We start from the raw sequence: 17255 nt of genomic DNA, 5'->3' as shown, positions 1-17255 counted from the left end.
CCACTGGAAAAACCATAGCCTTGTCTGGATGGACCTTTGTTGGCAAAGTAATATTTCTGCTTTTCAATATGCTATCTAGGTTGGTCATAACTTTCCTTCCAAGGAGCAAGCGTCTTTTAATTTTGTGGCTGCAGTCACCATCTGCAGTGATTTTGGAGCCCCCCAAAATAAAGTCTGCCCTGTTTCCACTGTCTCCCCATCTATTTCCCATGAAGTGGGATGCCATGATCTTCATTTTCTGAATGTTGAACTTTAAGCCAAGTTTTTCACTCTCCTCTTTCACTTTCATCAAGAGGCTTTTTAGTTCCTTTTCATTTTCTGCCATAAGGATGGTGTCACCTGCATATCTGAGGTTATTGATATTTCTCCCGGCAATCTTGATTCCAGCTTGTGCTTCTTCCAGCCCAGCGTTTCTCATGATGTACCCTGCATATAAGTTAAATAAGCAGGATGACGATATACAGCCTTGACATACTCCTTTTCCTATTTGGAACCAGTCTGTTGTTCCATGTCCAGTTCTGTTGCCTCCTGACCTGCATATAGGTTAGTCAAGAGGCAGGTCAGGTGGTCTGGTATTCCCATCTCTTTCAGAATTTTCCACAGTTTATTGTGATCCACACAGTCAAAGGCTTTGGCATAGTCAATAAAGCAGAAATAAATATTTTTCTGGAACTCTCTTGCTTTTTTGATGATCCAGCAGATGTTGGCAATTTGATCTCTGGGTCCTCTGCTTTTTCTAATACCAGCTTGAACACCTGGAAGTTCACGGTTCACGTATTGCTGAAGCCTGGCTTGGAGACTATGGTTAAATATATTGAAATGCCTTGTTTCATATTCCATGGCAAACACTTTTATGATTCTCTGTCTTGTTTGTTATGGAAGCTCATTCTCTAATACAGTCCCCATGAAAGGATTGTGAGAATACTATTCCATGTTTCCTTGCAAGTCCTTTGCTATTTGTCTTTGGCCTTTATACCTAAAGGTTAGTAGTTTGGTCAGTTCAGTCGCTCAGTCATGTACAACTCTTTACAATCCCATGAACTGCAGCACGCCAGGCCTCCCTGTCCATCACCAACTCCCGGAGTTTACTCAAACTCATGTCCATTGAGTCAGTGATGCCATCCAACCATCTCATCCTCTGTTGTCCCCTTCTCCTCCTGCCTTCAATCTTTCCCAGCATCAGGGTCTTTTCAAATGAGTCAGTTCTTTGAATCAGGTGGCCAAATTACTGGAGTTTTAGCTTCAACATTAGTCCTTGCAATGAACACTCAGGACTGATCTCCTTTAGGATGGACTGATTGGATCTCCTTGCAGTCCAAGGGACTCTCAAGAGTCTTCTCCAACACCACAGTTCAAAAGCATCAATTCTTCAGCACTCAGCTTTCTTTTTAGTAGGGACAGATACAAAATCACTTTGTCCTCAGAAGAGCAGCCTGACCTTTTACACATGCTTCCTCCTTACTCTTCTGGCTCTAGTTCTGAGTTTTTGTTTTGGGTTTTAGTTTTCTATTGCTCTGTAACAAATTACCAGAAACTTAATGGCTTAAAACAATTTAAAAAGTTATTCCCTCACATCCTTGGAAAACAGAAGTTTAAAATCAAGGTGCTGGAAAGGGAACTAGAGGCGCTAGGGAATTCTATTTCCTTACATTTTTTAGCTTCTAGAAGTCACCTGAATTCCTTGGCTTATGATACATCACTACAACTCCAATCCTTTTACTGATTTTGGTCCTCTTGCCTCACCTTTATGAGGACCTTTGTGATTACACAGGGCCCACCTGGATAACCCACTCCAGTACTCTTGCCTGGCAAATCCCATGGACAGAGGAGCCTGGTAGGCTGCAGTCCATGGGGTCGCTAGGAGTCAGACACAACTGAGCGACTTCACTTTCATTTTTCACTTTCATGCACTGGAGAAGGAAATGGAAATCCACTCCAGTGTTCTTACCTGAAGAATCCCAGGGACGGGGGAGCCTGGTGGGCTGCCGTCTCTGGGGTCGCACACAGTTGGACACAACTGAAGCGACTTAGCAGCAACAGCAGCACCTGGATAATCCAGAACAATATCCTCATCTCAAGACTCTTAATTCAATCACATCTACTAAATCCCATTTGCTATATAAGGTAATATATTCACAGATTCCTTGGATCAGGACATGGGCATTTTGGGAGATTATTATTCAGCCTAACACATTTTGTTTGCTCCTGGGAGATTTCCCTTTTTCCCCGTAACCTAACAATGTAATGAAAAAATGTGTTTTATGCAGGATCTACTTGCTTTCTTGTGGGAGGCCCTTCAGAGTATCTAGTCTGCCACTCTATCAGAAGCCAAATTTCCCTTAAGAAGTTCCTAAACACTTTGCATAGGCTCTGCTCCAAACTTTGTGACTCAGCATCTCTAGGGTTAGGTTTATAAACCTGTATTTTAAAACCTACTTCCAAGGTGATTCTCACAATAAACCAGAATGGAGAGGTTCTACCCCATAACCTGTTCATATCCAATGAACGAGACATCATGAACGATCAGAGCTGACGTGGGTGAGAGAGTGGGAAAAGGGAGCCCAGGCTCTTGGCTCAGTTCCTGGGAACATATGCCTTTTCCTTCCTTTACACAGTCCCTGGAGGCCTTCTTCCATTTATTGATACCCTTAGGTCAGCCTTCCTTTATGACCTTACAAGGTAAACAGAGACTTTGCACTATAGAATTAGAGATTGTGAGATTACCTTTTAGAGACTACCTAAGTCCTGCTTGTCCTTTAAGAGCATTTACCAAAAAAAGCCTCTTCTGATTGCAACTTTCCTGATCCATTTCTGCCAAATATAAAAGTATGGTATCTCTTCTCTTTGACTCTGACAACTCTTGAAATCTTTTTTTAAGGTATAGTTGATTTACAATATTGTGTTAGTTTCAGATGTATGACAAAGTGATTTAGTTATACATTTTGTAAATGTATATATTGTCTTTTTTCAATGATTTTCTATTATAGTTTATTATAAGATATTGAAAATATTCTCTGTGCTATACAGTAAAACCTTGTTACTTAAATCTATTTTATTTATGGTATTATGCATCTGTATTCCCTTCTCCCTTCCCCTTTGATAACTGTAAGCTTGTTTTCTATGTCTCGGAGTCTGTTTCTGTCTTATAAATAAGTTCACTTGTACTGTTTTTTAGATTTTACAAATAAATGATATCATATATTTTTCTTTGTCTGACTTACCTCACTTAGTATGATAATCTCTAGGTCCACTCATGTTGTTGCAAATGGCATTATTTCACTCTTTTTTATGACTAAGTAGTATTCCATTGTGTATTTATGTGACACATCTTCTTTATCCATTCATCTGTTGATGGACATATACACTGCTTCCATGACCTGGCTATTATACAGAGTGCTGCTATGAACATTGTAGTGCTTGTATCTTTTCAAAGTAGAGCTTTCGTCTTTTCCAGGATACATGCCCAGGAGTGGAACTGCTGGATCATATGGTAAATCTATTTTTAGTTTTTTAAGGAATCTCCATACTCTTTTCCAAAGTGGCTGCATAACTTGTGGAATCTTGCACAGTGTTTTCTCAACCAGATATTCTACAAGGGTAGGGACCACGTCCAGTTCATCACCAAAGTCCTGTCATCAAGGCTCTGTAGTCTTTAGCCCATCACGTTAATAGTGACTGAATGGAACATGAAGCCCAGTTGCTTAGGAAGCTTTTATTGATGTGTTAAGATAGACGAGGCAATGGACAGACAGCAGAATCTATAAAAGTAACTGAAACCCCCCACAAGCTAAGGAAAACGTGGCACAAAGGGATGAGTTGTTGCATGTCTTCTTGCCCCTGCTCAGCAAAGGAGGTAAGAGAGAAAAATTAAGAATAGCAATCACCTTGCAGAAATGGCCTCACTGAGAAAGAGCTAAGAGTGAAGTACCACCATGAAGAGCTAATGTTCAGGGACTTGCTAACCGGACTGGCCAGGGCACAGCAAGCCAACTGCCCTCTGCTCTTCTCTGTGCTGGGCACTGGAGTCCAGGGCTGGGGCACTCATGGCTTGCTGCTTTTGAAGTAGGAATACAGTCCCCTGGCTGTGAGTCCTCGCTTCCCGTCTGGCGGGGCTGCCTCCCGGCCTTGTGCTGAAGGGACACTAGCATGTAGGCTGCCCTGGTCCTGCCTTCGGATCACTGTCTCCCTCGTGTGGTCATCAACCCACTCCTGATGAACCACAGTGGGATCTCTTTCTCCCTGGCCTCCTGTCGCACTGGACGGTGGGTGAGTACTGCTTCTGTCCTGCCTGCCCGTCACAGTGCTCGCCCCAGTCTGGGCCTGCCCTCCCAGCACTGTCTCTCCTGCCTCGCAGTTGCTCACCTGTGTCTGTCTTTGACTACTGCCTGACTGCCTCTGGGGCTGGCCCTGTTCTCCTGCCCCGGTGTGCCTTGTAATCTGGCCCCTGTCCTGTTCCATGGCCTGGGGGGCACCTCCCTGTGTCTGAATGTGTCCTCCTGTCACAACCTGCCTTGTCTGATACCTGTCTTGACTGTGAGTCTCAGTCCCTCTGGTGGACTCCTGTGGTTGCGTGCTGACACTTCCTGTCTGATGGCTCCTGTCCTGCTCCGTGGTATGAGTGTGTATCTGGGTTTGTGGCCTTGTCTCTGCTGTCTGACTGTGGGTCTCAGTCCCTCTGGTGGACTCCCGTGGCTGGGTGCTGGCGCTTCCTGTCTGATGGCTCCTGTCCTGCTCCGTGGTACGAATGTGTGTCTGGGTTTGTGGCCTTGTCTCTGCCTGAACGTGTCCTCCTGTCACCACTTGGCTTGTCTGGTTCCTGTCTTGACTGTGGGTCTCAGTCCCTCTGGTGGACTCCCGTGGCTGGGTGCTGGTGCTTCCAGTCTGCTGGCTCCTATTTTGTTCCACTGTCTGGGTTTGTGACCTTGTCTGTGTCTGAATGTGTCCTGTCACCACTTGGCTTGTCTGCCTCCCACTCTGACTGTGGGCCTCAGTCCCTCTGGTGGACTCCTGTGGCTGGGTGCTGGTGCTTCCTGTCTGATGGCTCCTGTCCTGCTCCAAGGTATGAGTGTGTATCTGGGTTTGTGACCTTGTCTCTGCCTGAATGTGTCCTCCTGTCACCACTTGGCTTGTCTGTCTCCCATCTTGACTGTGGGCCTCAGTCCCTCTGGTGGACTCCCGTGGCTGGGTGCTGGCGCTTCCTGTCTGATGACTCCTGTCCTGCTCCGTGGTATGAGTGTGTGTCTGGGTTTGTGACCTTGTCTCTGCCTGAATGTGTCCTCCTGTCACCACTTGGCTTGTCTGCCTCCCATCTTGACTGTGGGTCTCAGTCCCTCTGGTGGACTCCTGTGGCTGGGTGCTGGTGCTTCCTGTCTGATGGCTCCTGTCCTGCTCCGTGGTATGAGTGTGTATCTGGGTTTGTGGCCTTGTCTCTGCCTGAACGTGTCCTCCTGTCACCACTTGGCTTGTCTGGTTCCCGTCTTGACTGTGGGTCTCAGTCCCTCTGGTGGACTCCCGTGGCTGGGTGCTAGTGCTTCCTGTCTGATGGCTCCTGTCCTGCTCCGTGGTATGAGTGTGTATCTGGGTTTGTGGCCTTGTCTCTGCCTGAACGTGTCCTCCTGTCACCACTTGGCTTGTCTGACTGTGGGTCTCAGTCCCTCTGGTGGACTCCCGTGGCTGGGTGCTGGTGCTTCCTGTCTGATGGCTCCTGTCCTGCTCCGTAGTATGAGTGTGTATCTGGGTTTGTGGCCTTGTCTCTGCTGTCTGACTGTGGGTCTCAGTCCCTCTGGTGGACTCCCGTGGCTGGGTGCTGGCGCTTCCTGTCTGATGGCTCCTGTCCTGCTCCACTGCCTGAGTGGCACTTGTCCGGGTCTGAGTTATGGTTCCAGTGATGGTCTCACTTGTCTGGTGGGCTCTGTCCTGGTTGCTGGCCTGCAGCTGTCTCTCTGTCCCCCTCTCTCTGGTCTGAGAACTCTTGTCTTCTCGCATTCTCTGGGCCTGCTCCACGTGGCCCCTTGCTTGTGTAGACTGGCTCACTCCCTCCTGTCTCTGGGACTCAGACTGCCTGTCTTGGTGACTGACCTGAGCACAGCTGATGTCCTGACCCTGGGTCTGAGGCCCAGGCCCTCCTGGCCCCCTGGAAGCCTGCTCACTCTGTGAGTCGCTGCTCCCTGCCGGGCCTTGTCTGTTCCCAGGCCTTCCCACTGCAGTGCTGCTTCTCTGTCCTGCCCCTGGCTCTTGGGTGGCTGCAGGGGCACCACGGCCAGACTCCTGAGATCCACATACTCCCTCAGGACCCTCACTCAGTGTCTCGAAACAGGCCTGGGCGACTTTGAACACTAAGACCAAGAATTCCTTGAATTCCACTGTCCCTGTGTCATCTTCGTCCAGCAGGCGCAGGACTTCATCCACAGTGGCCGGATCATGGGGTTTCTGTGGAGAAGATGAGGCTACGTCAGTACCCCTCCTTTGAGGAGGACAAGGTCAGGCCAGTCAGCTAAGCTTCCAGGCATCCTACCTCTGGGCCTAAGGGCCCAACTGCTTGGCACCCCCCACACCACACACACACGCACACACACACACACACACACACACACCCTGCTACCACAGAAGCACTAACATAAAATCACTGTCATTGAGTCCAGCTCCCTCAAGGGCAGGAAGCATGCTTTGTGTTGTATCCTGTGTGTTGGGCCCAGTTTCCGGTCTACAGGAGAACTGGATAAAGATGTCATGAAGAATGGCTAAATGACTGAGCTTGTAGATTCTTCAGGCTGCCCTCAGGCCCTGGACCCTGGCATGGAGGTGTTATTTTTCTCCAGCGAGCACACCACCAAGAAAAGCTCAGCAGGAAGATGGCCCCGTGGGAATTCTGTGAGGTCCTCACTGAGGAGCTCAGGTGTTTTCCCAAGTTGGGGCATCTGGTGGGTTGCCCTCAGTGTGCAGAAGCAGCACCCTGCTGTGCCCACACCTTCCTGCCCCCAGGACTTTCACCATCCCGGTTGCTTTAGCTGTACACCAAAGGCAGGGAGAGTGAGGGAAGTGCATCAGGGCTCTGGGGCTGTCTTGCAGGAAGGGGCTCCCAGAGTCTCCCCTAGCTGCTACACCTCACTTCTGATGCGACCTCTCAGCTAATGTATTGGAGCAACTGCTTCCAGCCAAGCACAAAGCCGTACTTCTTGTGAATGCTCGTTACTGATGATCACACTTCCGGTAGACGTAGACGTGGCCGCCATATCAGATTTAAGAAGCAGCAGAAAGTAACGATTGCCATTTCTAGAATAGTCAAAGGCTCCGTTCCTTTCTGAGCTGTCCCTTTAGTGTCCTCTTACTCTGTCTCCAAATTAGAATTAATTGAAGTCAAGGTATTTCTTTAAGGACCAGGCCCGTGACCATCCCTGCTCCCTCTCCTGCTCTTTCTCTGCTGCGCAGCCTCCATTAGGACTGGCGGGCCTGGGTGTAGCGGCTTAGAATCCCAAGCAAATATGGCCATTCTCTCTTCCCTCCTGCTCCCCACACCCCGACCCGTGCGTCTCTTACCACGATGACATCAGCGAACTCTTTCTCCAGGAGCCTTTTGAGCTCCCCTCTTTCCAGCACTGCGCAATCGCCCTCCATCCTGGCATAGCGCCTGAAGGCTTCGATGATCCCATTAATGTTTCGAAGTAACTGCGGCATCTTTGAGTCCTGCTGAGGAAAGAGGAAAAGCCCCAGCTTGGGGGATCCATAATCAACCTAGCTGTTTCCTAGAGAGCACTTTTGCTTCTAAGTCCTTTCTTTGCCTATTCAGCTCTGCTTTGGGCCCCTCTGCTGTGTCTTCCTTGGTATTGCCTACGTAACGCGTTTTACCAACGGGCAGGAGGAGCAGGTGTGGTTGCAGGCAGGGTCTAGATGCGGCCCCACCGCCTCCCTGTCAGGTGAACTGGGGTGGGCTGCTTTGCCTCTCCATGCCTCAGTTTACTCACTGCGAAATGAAGGCAGTATTATTATTTATTTTATACGATTATTATGAAGATTTAAAGAGATTTTTCATATAAAACACTTGGCAGATGCTGGTAAGACTAAGTGCTAGCTATTAAATATCACTAGCAGGTTATTATACCCACATATAATTTGTGCATATCTATGTACACTCTTCTGATCACCAGGCACTTTCAGAGGCATCATCTCCTGTAATCCTGATTATCCTGGATTATTAGCTCAGAGAAGCTAGATAATTTGCCCAAGGCCACACAGCTTATAAGGAACCAAGAAATCCTAGACGCCAAATGCAGTGAGCTTTCTAGACTGTACCCCATGGATAGGGCAATGCTGTTGCTATCACAGGTATTAGGGTCCTGCCAGGAACACCCACAGGCAATAAGTACATACGTGGGTCAACTCCTGCCTCTGATGGGGGCCAAGGAGGAACCCCAGGGCTCAACTCTGCCCTTTCTGGCTTCCTTTTCGGAATGTGTTCATGGAGAAGCCAGGCTGCCAGCTGCCGGGAATACTGTGGAGCTGGTGCCTTCCTGGATGGGAGGCCTTCCAATTCTGAGAGTCCGTGTTTCTCTGAATGTGACCTCTGTCCTCAGTGCTGGGACCTGGGAGAAAGTCAGCTGCCCATAGCTGTGTGGCTCCTCCACGGCCCTGGTGGCCTGTAAGGAACTGAAGGGAGAGTTTCCCTGGTTTCTGGATTTGGTGGATGAGCAAGAGGCAAAGAAACCTGGACATGCATAGAGCAGAAGCCTTGGAGAGCCCAAAAGAGATGACCATCACACATGGTGAGCTTCAGACGCAAGTGGGGGTTTTGAGGAATGGAAAGCTACAGAAGCTGGAAAGCCAGGGGGGAAAGTGCCATGGAGAAGGGAAGAAGAAGGCCGTGGGGGAGAGAAAGGCATGATTAGAGAGTGAAGTGAGGAGAGAAGGGAAGGCGACTCAGTGCTGGAGGAAGCAGATTATGTGGAAAGTTACAGACCCCAGGGGAGCTCTTCAAGGGGTGCCCTTGCTACCATTTAGTAGCCAAAAATCACAGGCAGACCTTGCTTCCTTGTGTAGGTCAAAACTTAGACTATTGCACCTCAAGAGAGAAGTGAAAAGATCTTTAAAAAAAAAAAATCCTTGTGGAAAACAGAGGCCACTGACCTTTAAACTGTACAGATAATAATAAGATAATAAGATAACCTTTTAGTCACATTTCAAATCCCTTAGAATAAATGTGCAGACTCATGACTTTCCTGGTGGTCAGTGGTTAAGACTCCATGTTCCCATTGCAGGGGTCCCAGGTTCGATCCCTGGTCAGAAAACTAGATCCCACATGCTGCAACTAAGTTTGCCTGCTGCAGCTAAGACCTGGTACAGCCAAATAAATAAATAAATAATATTAAAAATGAAGTCTCAAAAAAAAAATTCACGAACTCCTCTTGCCTATATATGGCCCTGGGGGGGAGGGCTGCCATGTAAGTCTCTCCCTCCGTGAGAAGTCTCAACCCCATTGTTGGGTTTGGCAGAAGTTGCTTGGTGGCACAGACCCTGAGCACTCCGGTGAGGCTTCCAGAACCTTAAAAACCAGAGACCCTTAGCTGATCTAGGAAGGCACATGGGTGGCTCCATCACTCTTGCCAACACAGCCTTGCAGTGAGAGGAGCTGCTGCCAGGGCAGCTGCAGGGGAGGAGGAGAGAGTGTACCTGCTTTGGGAAAACACCTGGTTTTCCCAGGGCCCATCAGAGCAGATGCTTTCTGCCCACAGCCACCACTGATAGCCCTACAGCCACCATTGATAGCCCTACAAGACCCTATCTGATAGCCTGGTTTTATGAACTCAGATCAGCAAGACACTGATAGTGAGAAAGAGGTTCCTCAAGAGGGGACTTACCTAATGCACAGGTAAGAGTGAGAAAAAGGTTCCTCAGGAGGGAACTTACCTAATGCACAGGCAGGATGAAGCAAGTGGCTGTTATGCGGTCTGTGGAGTACCAGGTGAGTGGGATGGCAACCTTTTATAAGGGATTTAAACAAGGCTAGTGTTTTAGACAGGATGTCCCCGCCTCATGGGAAGGCTTGATTCATCCAAGCTCACCCAGCCCAGCCTCACCTCCCTTCTTGTCTGTTTAACCTACTGGTCTAATTAGCAGGCCCCTCCTACCACAGTTGGTGTCCTTTGTCCAGCTCTCATCTCTTCCTGGGTCTATCTCCTCATGACAGGGCATCACCTTTCCAATGTGATGGTCTTGGCACAGGTAGGGGTTCCTGGTAAGCATTCTTCCTCTTGGTGTGACCGCCCAGTCATGGACTTCCCTCTCCTTTTTTTTTTAAATACAAACATTCATGAACATAGCCATCTACTAAGGGTTATCCTTTTCAAAGTGGTCACTTTGTGAGGCTACACATGTTTTTCTGATGATGTTGCCATTCCTTAGAACATTCTCGGGATTTTTCTTGTGGAAATTGTCTTTCATACCAAATTTATGAGACATGAAAAAACTCCTGTCTCGTGCCTTGGTGGTTAGCCTCATTTTTTTTTTTTTTTTTTTATCAAAACAAAGAAGGCTAATACCTCTTAGCCCACAAACCCATCCTATACATGGGTAGCTTCTTACAGCTGGTGAGAGAAGGGGCTTAAGATGACTGTGTGTAACCCCTTCATTGAAAAGACAGGGAACTCAGCTGATCAACTGGTCAGCAGATATTTATGGAGAGCCATTCAGACACAGATCTATGAGGCCTGAGGACTCAGTGTTGACCAACAGGTAGGTTATGTCAGCAGGCTGATGTCTCAGGGAGTTTTCAGCCGGCAGTCGCATGAGAAAGTCCCCAAGAAGGTAACAGTAATGGCAATCACGCTTTGATTTGACTTCATTCTCATCGCTATCTCATTTCCTTGGATCTTCATGACAGGGGCCCTTTTGACTTGACAGGGCCAAGCCCCTTTTATAAATGAGGATACTGAAAATTCTGAGAAGTGGCCACTCCATGTGGAAAGGACAGGGCTGCAGAGAGCCTCTCTGCTTTGGGCTGTGGTCCCTCCATCCTAGGACACTGCCACTAATTTTTTTCTCCATGACTTTTGACATTTTCCCACACATCAAATTTGTTCTCCATGGATGAAGTACAACCATCCTTGAGGATGCTGAGAAGGAAGAATTCTTTGCTCTGAAGCAAGCCCAAAGGAGCTCCAAAGCCACACTTTGCAGAAAGTACTAGTAACTCTTCAAGTGCCTCTGGGTGGGGAAAAGCACCTTTGCCATCCTCACTTACATGCCAGAGTGTGCATACAGGAAAGGCAGTGACATGATGGGCAGGTGCAGGAAGGGCCTTGGTTGCAGCATTTGGCATAGCAGACGCAGCCCCGTAGTTGTGGCAGGAGCCTCCGCACAGGACAAAGAGCAGGGGTGACATGCAGACAGCAGGAGGGGCTGCAGCAGGCTTTGGGGTTGGAGAGGTCTATCTACCGGGGGCTTGGGATGGGGGCAGAGGTTGCTATGGTTATGGGTCAGAATTAGGAGAAGGCTAGTATGAGAGTGAAGTTGGTGAGCAGGAGGGGGTTCAGCGGATTAGAGCTTCCTGCTTTGAGTGATGTGCTAAGTCTCATCAGAAAGGGCTTAGAACTTCCAGAAATACTTGGAAACTAAAGGAAAGTAAACTAGGAAGGGGATAAGCCAGGTGCTTTATCTATGGGGTAACTTTGAGGTAGGTGTCATACATCCAATTCACAGATGAGGAAGCTGAGGTATAGAGAGGTTACATAACCTATTCAAGGCCTCATATTTAGAAAGTGGCGCACCTGGGTTTGAACTTGGGTCTACCTGCCTCTGAAGCCTGTATCTTCCCATGTGCCTGGAACAGGGCTAAGCCTGGGAGTGTGAAGAGCTGAGGATCCACAGAAGTAGAGATAAATGAGGTGTATGTATATATGGGTGGAGGGAGGTTGGCTGGAATCGGGGGCGGGGCTGGGGGAGATGAGGAGGTGGCAAAGCTGGGGACCCACACTCTAACTGAGTATGTAAATTTATTAGTTGGTAAATTTGTGAAGAGTTGTTGCAAATGAGTGACTTTACTGTATACACACATCTCCTGGGCATTCTGGGGGTGGGGCAGAGGTAGGCCAGGCACCCTAGCAGGAATGGAGTGAAACTCATCCTCTACCCGCTCTGCCTTGGAATAAAGAAAAATCTCAAAGAAATCAGTTCATTTTTTCCCTTTGATGTCTTCTCACACACTGACTTAGAAATTCACTGCTGACCTCCGCCTGGTTGATTTCTACAAGCGTCTGACAACCGGTACTTGCTGCATAGCAGTGGGCTACAAATAGAGAATAAGATCCTGCTTCCCTGGAAGTAAGTCTAATTGGGAGAACAGACCATGCACACCGCAAATAATTACTTAATAATGGAAGACAAAGTTTTGTAAAATGTTAAATAAAGGAGCCTGCTCACCAGACACCTTCACCTCTACCCAGGAGCACAGAATGGTGACATGGGACAGGGGCCTGGCCACCAGGAGTGCTTAGAGAGTGGCCATTCAAGTCTCCTTCCCAAAATAGCAGAAGATGGAAAATTCTGTAATCCTCGGCTTCATCCTGAGAAAAGAGCAAAAGCAAGTCTAAAAGCCAGAGAGCTGTTGCCTAAAGTTACTTGGGGATTGAGAGAATTTTCCCGTCCTTTCAAAGCCCACACAGCCTGACTGCAGGACAGGGTGATGGGCATGGTTCTTAGAGGGAAAATGAACAGTGGACAGTTCTGAGCCTCAAGGCTTCATTCCTGGGTCCTCTGGGATACAGTAGGATGGCACAGCATCCAAGGCTAAGGGATCCCAGGACCAAATGAAGGAAAGTTCCACTGCAGCTCTCATCAGGATGGACTGGATTTGTGCGTCTCCCCACAAACCGTACAAACCTGCCTGAGTGGGTTTCCACTAGGGTTGGTCAGCTTTCAGCTATTTCCTCCTTCTTCCATTAAAGCACCCATCCCTCCCAGTGAGCCAGGATTAAGAGGTGATGACAGGGTGTTCTGAGCACACCGAATGACAAAGGAACACTGAGGGTGTGCAAAGGTGAAAGCCAAGAAGTAGGGAGTTACTTCTGGGGTTTGGAACGCAATCTCTGTTTAACAGGAAGAGGGTGAGGGCCAGGGCTGTGGGCCACTGAGGTCATTGTAGGGGCTACTGGCTATTGGCGAATGCGCACATTCCCTGTCTTCAGATCACCTTGATGGGAAGAGGCCAAGAAAGCATGTGGCATGACTTTTATCCCCAGGAGTGGAAACAGACTAACGCAGGCTCCATGGCTTGAGGACGTCCCTTGTTTATGCCTGATAGTTATTATGAGGTTAAAAATTAGTGTGTCTGAAAGAGCATGATAAACTGGTAAAGACTAAAACCTGCATGTGTGTGTTAGTTGCTCAGTCATGTCCGACTCTTTGTGACCCCATGGACTGTAGCTTGCCAGGCTCCTCTGTCCATGGGATTTCCCCAGGCAAGTGTACTGGAGTAGGTTGCCATTCTCTTCTCCAGGGGATATTCCCTATCCCTGGAATCAAACTGCGTGTCCTGCATTGCAGGCAGATTCTTTACCATTTGAGCTACCAGGGAAGACCTAAAATATGCATAGGAAATTGTTATTTAAATAATTTAAGTATTATTTAAATAACAATTATGTTGTTATTTAAATTAGTAGTGGCAAGTAGTCCTTTTGAATACAGAGACGAGGAATGCGCGTACACAAAATTAATTTCACATGAATCCCTCATTCCACCTTTTAAGAAGCACTGATCTAAAATCATAAAAGCAGACACACCTTGGAAAATCAAAAAATAGAAATTTAAAGAAAACAGTGGGTGATTGTTCATGAATAAAGGTATGTTTATTCTCCCACAAAAGGGTGTACCACAGACTTCCTTAAATTACCTTCATATGAGTTTATACAACGTTAACTATTTTAGAACAAATAGCTAATGTTAAGAGCCTTTATTTGCAGATCATTCCAAAGTGAAACGATAGTTATCTATGTAGTAGAAAGAGGTAATGTTCAACTTTCACAACTTCTGTGGTCCAGAAAGCTAGACACAGCCTGGCAGTGGGCCTGCCTCTGGTCACCTGCGTGCAGAGCTGCTGGGTGATTCTCTGGGGCTGCGGCTGAGGGTCTGGCCGTGCAGGGCTCCCCTCTGAGGGCTGAGAATCTGCTTCCACTGCCTGGTTCCCAGATCGATGGCTTCTGATATTTGGTGGCCTTTGCAATTCCTGTCAGGGTTCCCTGAGTCCATGTACCTGACAACCATTGCTGCCTAAGGAGTATACATCTGGACCCTGTGTGTGCCATCGTTTTTCACATACATGCTGGTGAAGTGGCAACAGTGGCCAAGGCAGATGTCACCTCCTCCAGGCACACCAGCTTGGGCCTGACCACTGAGTCGGAGTCCCAGACCGAGTGGGGCGGGCTGGTCATGAGCAAGCCTGGAAGGCTGCATGGTAACAGAGGCCAGTGCCAGGGATCAGTCACAGAAGCCAAGTTTCTTCACTCAGACTATGGAGTAAATTCAGGTGCAATAGCTGCTCTGACCTCAGACACTGGCCAACACTGCCAAGGAGGTGGCGATGGGTCCACTGGGGTCAGGAGAGACCCTGTTAGTGCAGTGCACTTAGCTCCATCACTGAGGCCAGTGCCTGTGGACTGTGTGCTGACCACATGCCAGCCACTGTGCCAAGGTGACTTCACACACCCTGGGATCTTAGCCTATCACAACACCCTGAAATGTTCTTCTTATTCCATGTTTCACAGGAGGGACCTGAGTTCCAAAGAGGTGAAATGACATATCCAGAGCCACGTGGACTGGGGTGGAGATGGGACCGGAGCTACCTTTTTTATTCCGGGGTCTGCCTCTTGCTTACACGTTGGCCTCCATGGTGGGTTTTGGGGACGGGAGAGGCATGAGGAGCAGGAGTGGCCACGAGAGGCAGGTAGGGCGTGTTTTGTGAGCATGCAGCCCTCTGTCACAGCCCCCTGAGCTGGGTAGAAGCAGAGATTGAGGCGGAAGTTCCCACTGAGGAATCCTGGCATATGTCAGGTGGCAGATTCTCAAAAGGCTTTATGAGGCCTGGGCGTGGAAGCCTGAAGCATCATCTGAGGTCACCATCTGAGGTCAGATGGTTTTAGCCTCTTCCTTTGCTGTCACCAGCTAAGGACTTGGGGCTTCCTTCCCTGCTTCTGAGTCTTTCTTTTTAGCCTGTCTTCAGGCAGGCATGACTTTTCTTTTCTATTGGTCAAAATGGAAACTGAGGGCCTCACAGGCCAACCAGTCCCAGGGTCTAGCCTGGCTCTATCACTTGCAAGCTCAGTGACTAAGAAGACTTAGCTTCTCTGAACCGTGGTCTCTTCTCTAAAAATGGCGTTTATCTAATGCCTCTTCCTTCATGGATGGTGTGTTGCTGCTGCTAAGTCACTTCAGTCGTGTCCGACTCTGTGCGACTCCATAGACGGCAGCCCACCAGGCTCCCCCGTCCCTGGGATTCTCCAGGCAAGAACACTGGAGTGGGTCACCATTTCCTTCTCCAATGCATGAAAGTGAAAAGTGAAAGTGAAGTTGCTCAGTTGTATCCAACTCTTAGCGACCCCATGGACTGCAGCCTACCAGGCTCCTCTGTCCATGGGATTTTCCAGGCAAGAGCACTGGAGTGGGGTGCCATTGCCTTCTCCAATGGATGGTGTGTAGATTAAGTAAAATAATGAGTCACTGGTGGTTTTCCTGGTGACTGTTCAAAGCAGACTCTCAATAGATGTTTGATGTCAATTATGAAAATGATCAATAACATTCTTAAATTTGAAACTAATTAAAGCCAAGGGAAAGGGAAAAAAAAAAAGAATACTGAAGATAACAACATTAGCTGCTCGGCACTGGGCTTAAAGTCCTACCACATGAAGCACAAGAAGACTTGGTGTGATTAAACAGAAAAACCAGATTTCTCCTATGGTGTGAGGGGGTCTGTAATAGTCTCTAGAATGTAACACAGTTGAATTATGATCGTTGCATGTGTGTTCATCTGCAGAGGACATATCTCCTTAAGTTGCAACATGTATTTCTCTATTCAGTACCAAATAGGGCCAGACGTAGTTTGAATTACAGTTGATGAAAAATCTGAACTTCGAGCAACGGTGAATAGAAAGCCAGAAATTATCTGTGATTTCTATAACAGCTCCTGGCACAAGGATGTGAATATTTAGAGGTTTGTTGACAAAGAGGTTTGGCTGGTGACGCAGATCCAGAATAGCACAAGAAGGAAATCCGAGAGGATCACACCTGGGAGGTCCATCCATTCCTCAGTGAGGAGGGGCTCTGCCTAACCCCAGAAGTGCTCTGAAAAGTGTTGGGTAATTTGAGAATGCAGTTTTCCTTAATATTTTTTTTTCGTCAAACTTCACATCATTTACACAAGTAGGTTTCAGCATATTGAAGCCTCTTTGCTGTCCATTCCTAAGCTCCGAGTTGAAAGAAGCCCTGCAGGTGTTGCTAAGGCTAGAGTTCTGAGCAGTGGGGGAGGAACCCCAGCTGCCTCCTTCTAGGTCCCTGGCCCAGACCTGGCGCTCTAGCCTGTGTCCTGCCCAGGGCTTGCTTCTCTCTGGTCTTGCTGCATGTTTCATGGGAGCTCCTCTTAAAATGAGACTTCTTCTTGGCTCAGTTCTCTTTGATACCACTGCTGCTACGTGTATAAAACCTATTCTAGAACATGCAGGATGTGAGGTGGTCCCATCTGGGGCAGGACCACATCTGTTCCACCATGAAAGGGTTTGTGTTTTTCTTTTCTTTCTTAAAAGAAGAAGGCTTTTACATATTTCCAGCACTAACGGTCAGTCCTCTTTTTTTAAACATGATAAAAACTGCCCCTACAGGAGGTGAAGAGGATATAGACTGATAATTACAGGCTGGCTCACCACCCTTAGGGAGGCTGTCAAGATGGAGCATTGTGTTGGAAGCATGCTCACAGCTTCTTTGTATGGTCCCATATATTATGGTTCTCCAGAGAAACAGAACCAATGCAGAGTTTATTTTAAGGAAATGGCCCTCGTGCCTGGTTGGACTTGGCAAGTCTGAAATTCACAGAGCAGGTCAGCAGGCTGGAAATACTGGGGAGAGTTGATGTTACAGTCTTGAGGCCAAAGGCAGGCTGGAGGGAAAATTCTCTGTCTTCCTGGTATCTCAATATTTTTCTCATAAGGCCTTCAACTGATAAGATGAGGCTCCCCAAATTAAGGAATGTAATCTGCTATACTCAAAGTTGACTGATTTAA

The 17255-nt window shown here is 47.9% G+C and overlaps 1 protein-coding gene across 4 annotated transcripts; it reads right to left on the bottom strand.

Moving 5' to 3' along the window:
* Positions 1-3692: 3692 nt before the first annotated feature.
* CRNN (cornulin) lies at positions 3693-10021 on the bottom strand. 4 transcript variants are annotated; one of them, NM_001191303.1, is made up of 4 exons: positions 7537-7674; positions 5801-6429; positions 5330-5530; positions 4042-4558 (listed from the first exon to the last, which is right to left on the bottom strand). In NM_001191303.1, exons 1-4 carry the CDS (start codon positions 7672-7674, stop codon positions 4042-4044), a joined length of 1485 nt encoding a protein of 494 aa, NP_001178232.1. The 4 variants fall into 4 exon arrangements, with proteins under 4 accessions (XP_024840005.1, XP_024840002.1, XP_024840007.1 ...); XM_024984237.2 differs by adding an exon at positions 9901-10021 and having other exon boundaries at positions 3693-6429; positions 7537-7686; XM_024984234.2 differs by adding an exon at positions 9901-9983 and having other exon boundaries at positions 3693-6429; positions 7537-7710.
* Positions 10022-17255: the final 7234 nt, after the last annotated feature.

The sequence above is a fragment of the Bos taurus genome, chromosome 3, assembly GCF_002263795.3.
Source record: "Bos taurus isolate L1 Dominette 01449 registration number 42190680 breed Hereford chromosome 3, ARS-UCD2.0, whole genome shotgun sequence".
NCBI lineage: Eukaryota > Metazoa > Chordata > Mammalia > Artiodactyla > Bovidae > Bos > Bos taurus.
This window is presented reverse-complemented; position numbering and strand designations above follow the sequence as displayed.

Coding starts and splice junctions, on each gene's coding strand:
- CRNN (XM_024984237.2), bottom strand. CDS start 7,674: ATGCCGCAGTTACTTCGAAACATTAATGGGATCATCGAAGCCTTCAGG. Junction 6,430..7,536: donor AGTTCGCTGATGTCATCGTG/GTAAGAGACGCA, acceptor TCTTCTCCACAG/AAACCCCATGATCCGGCCAC.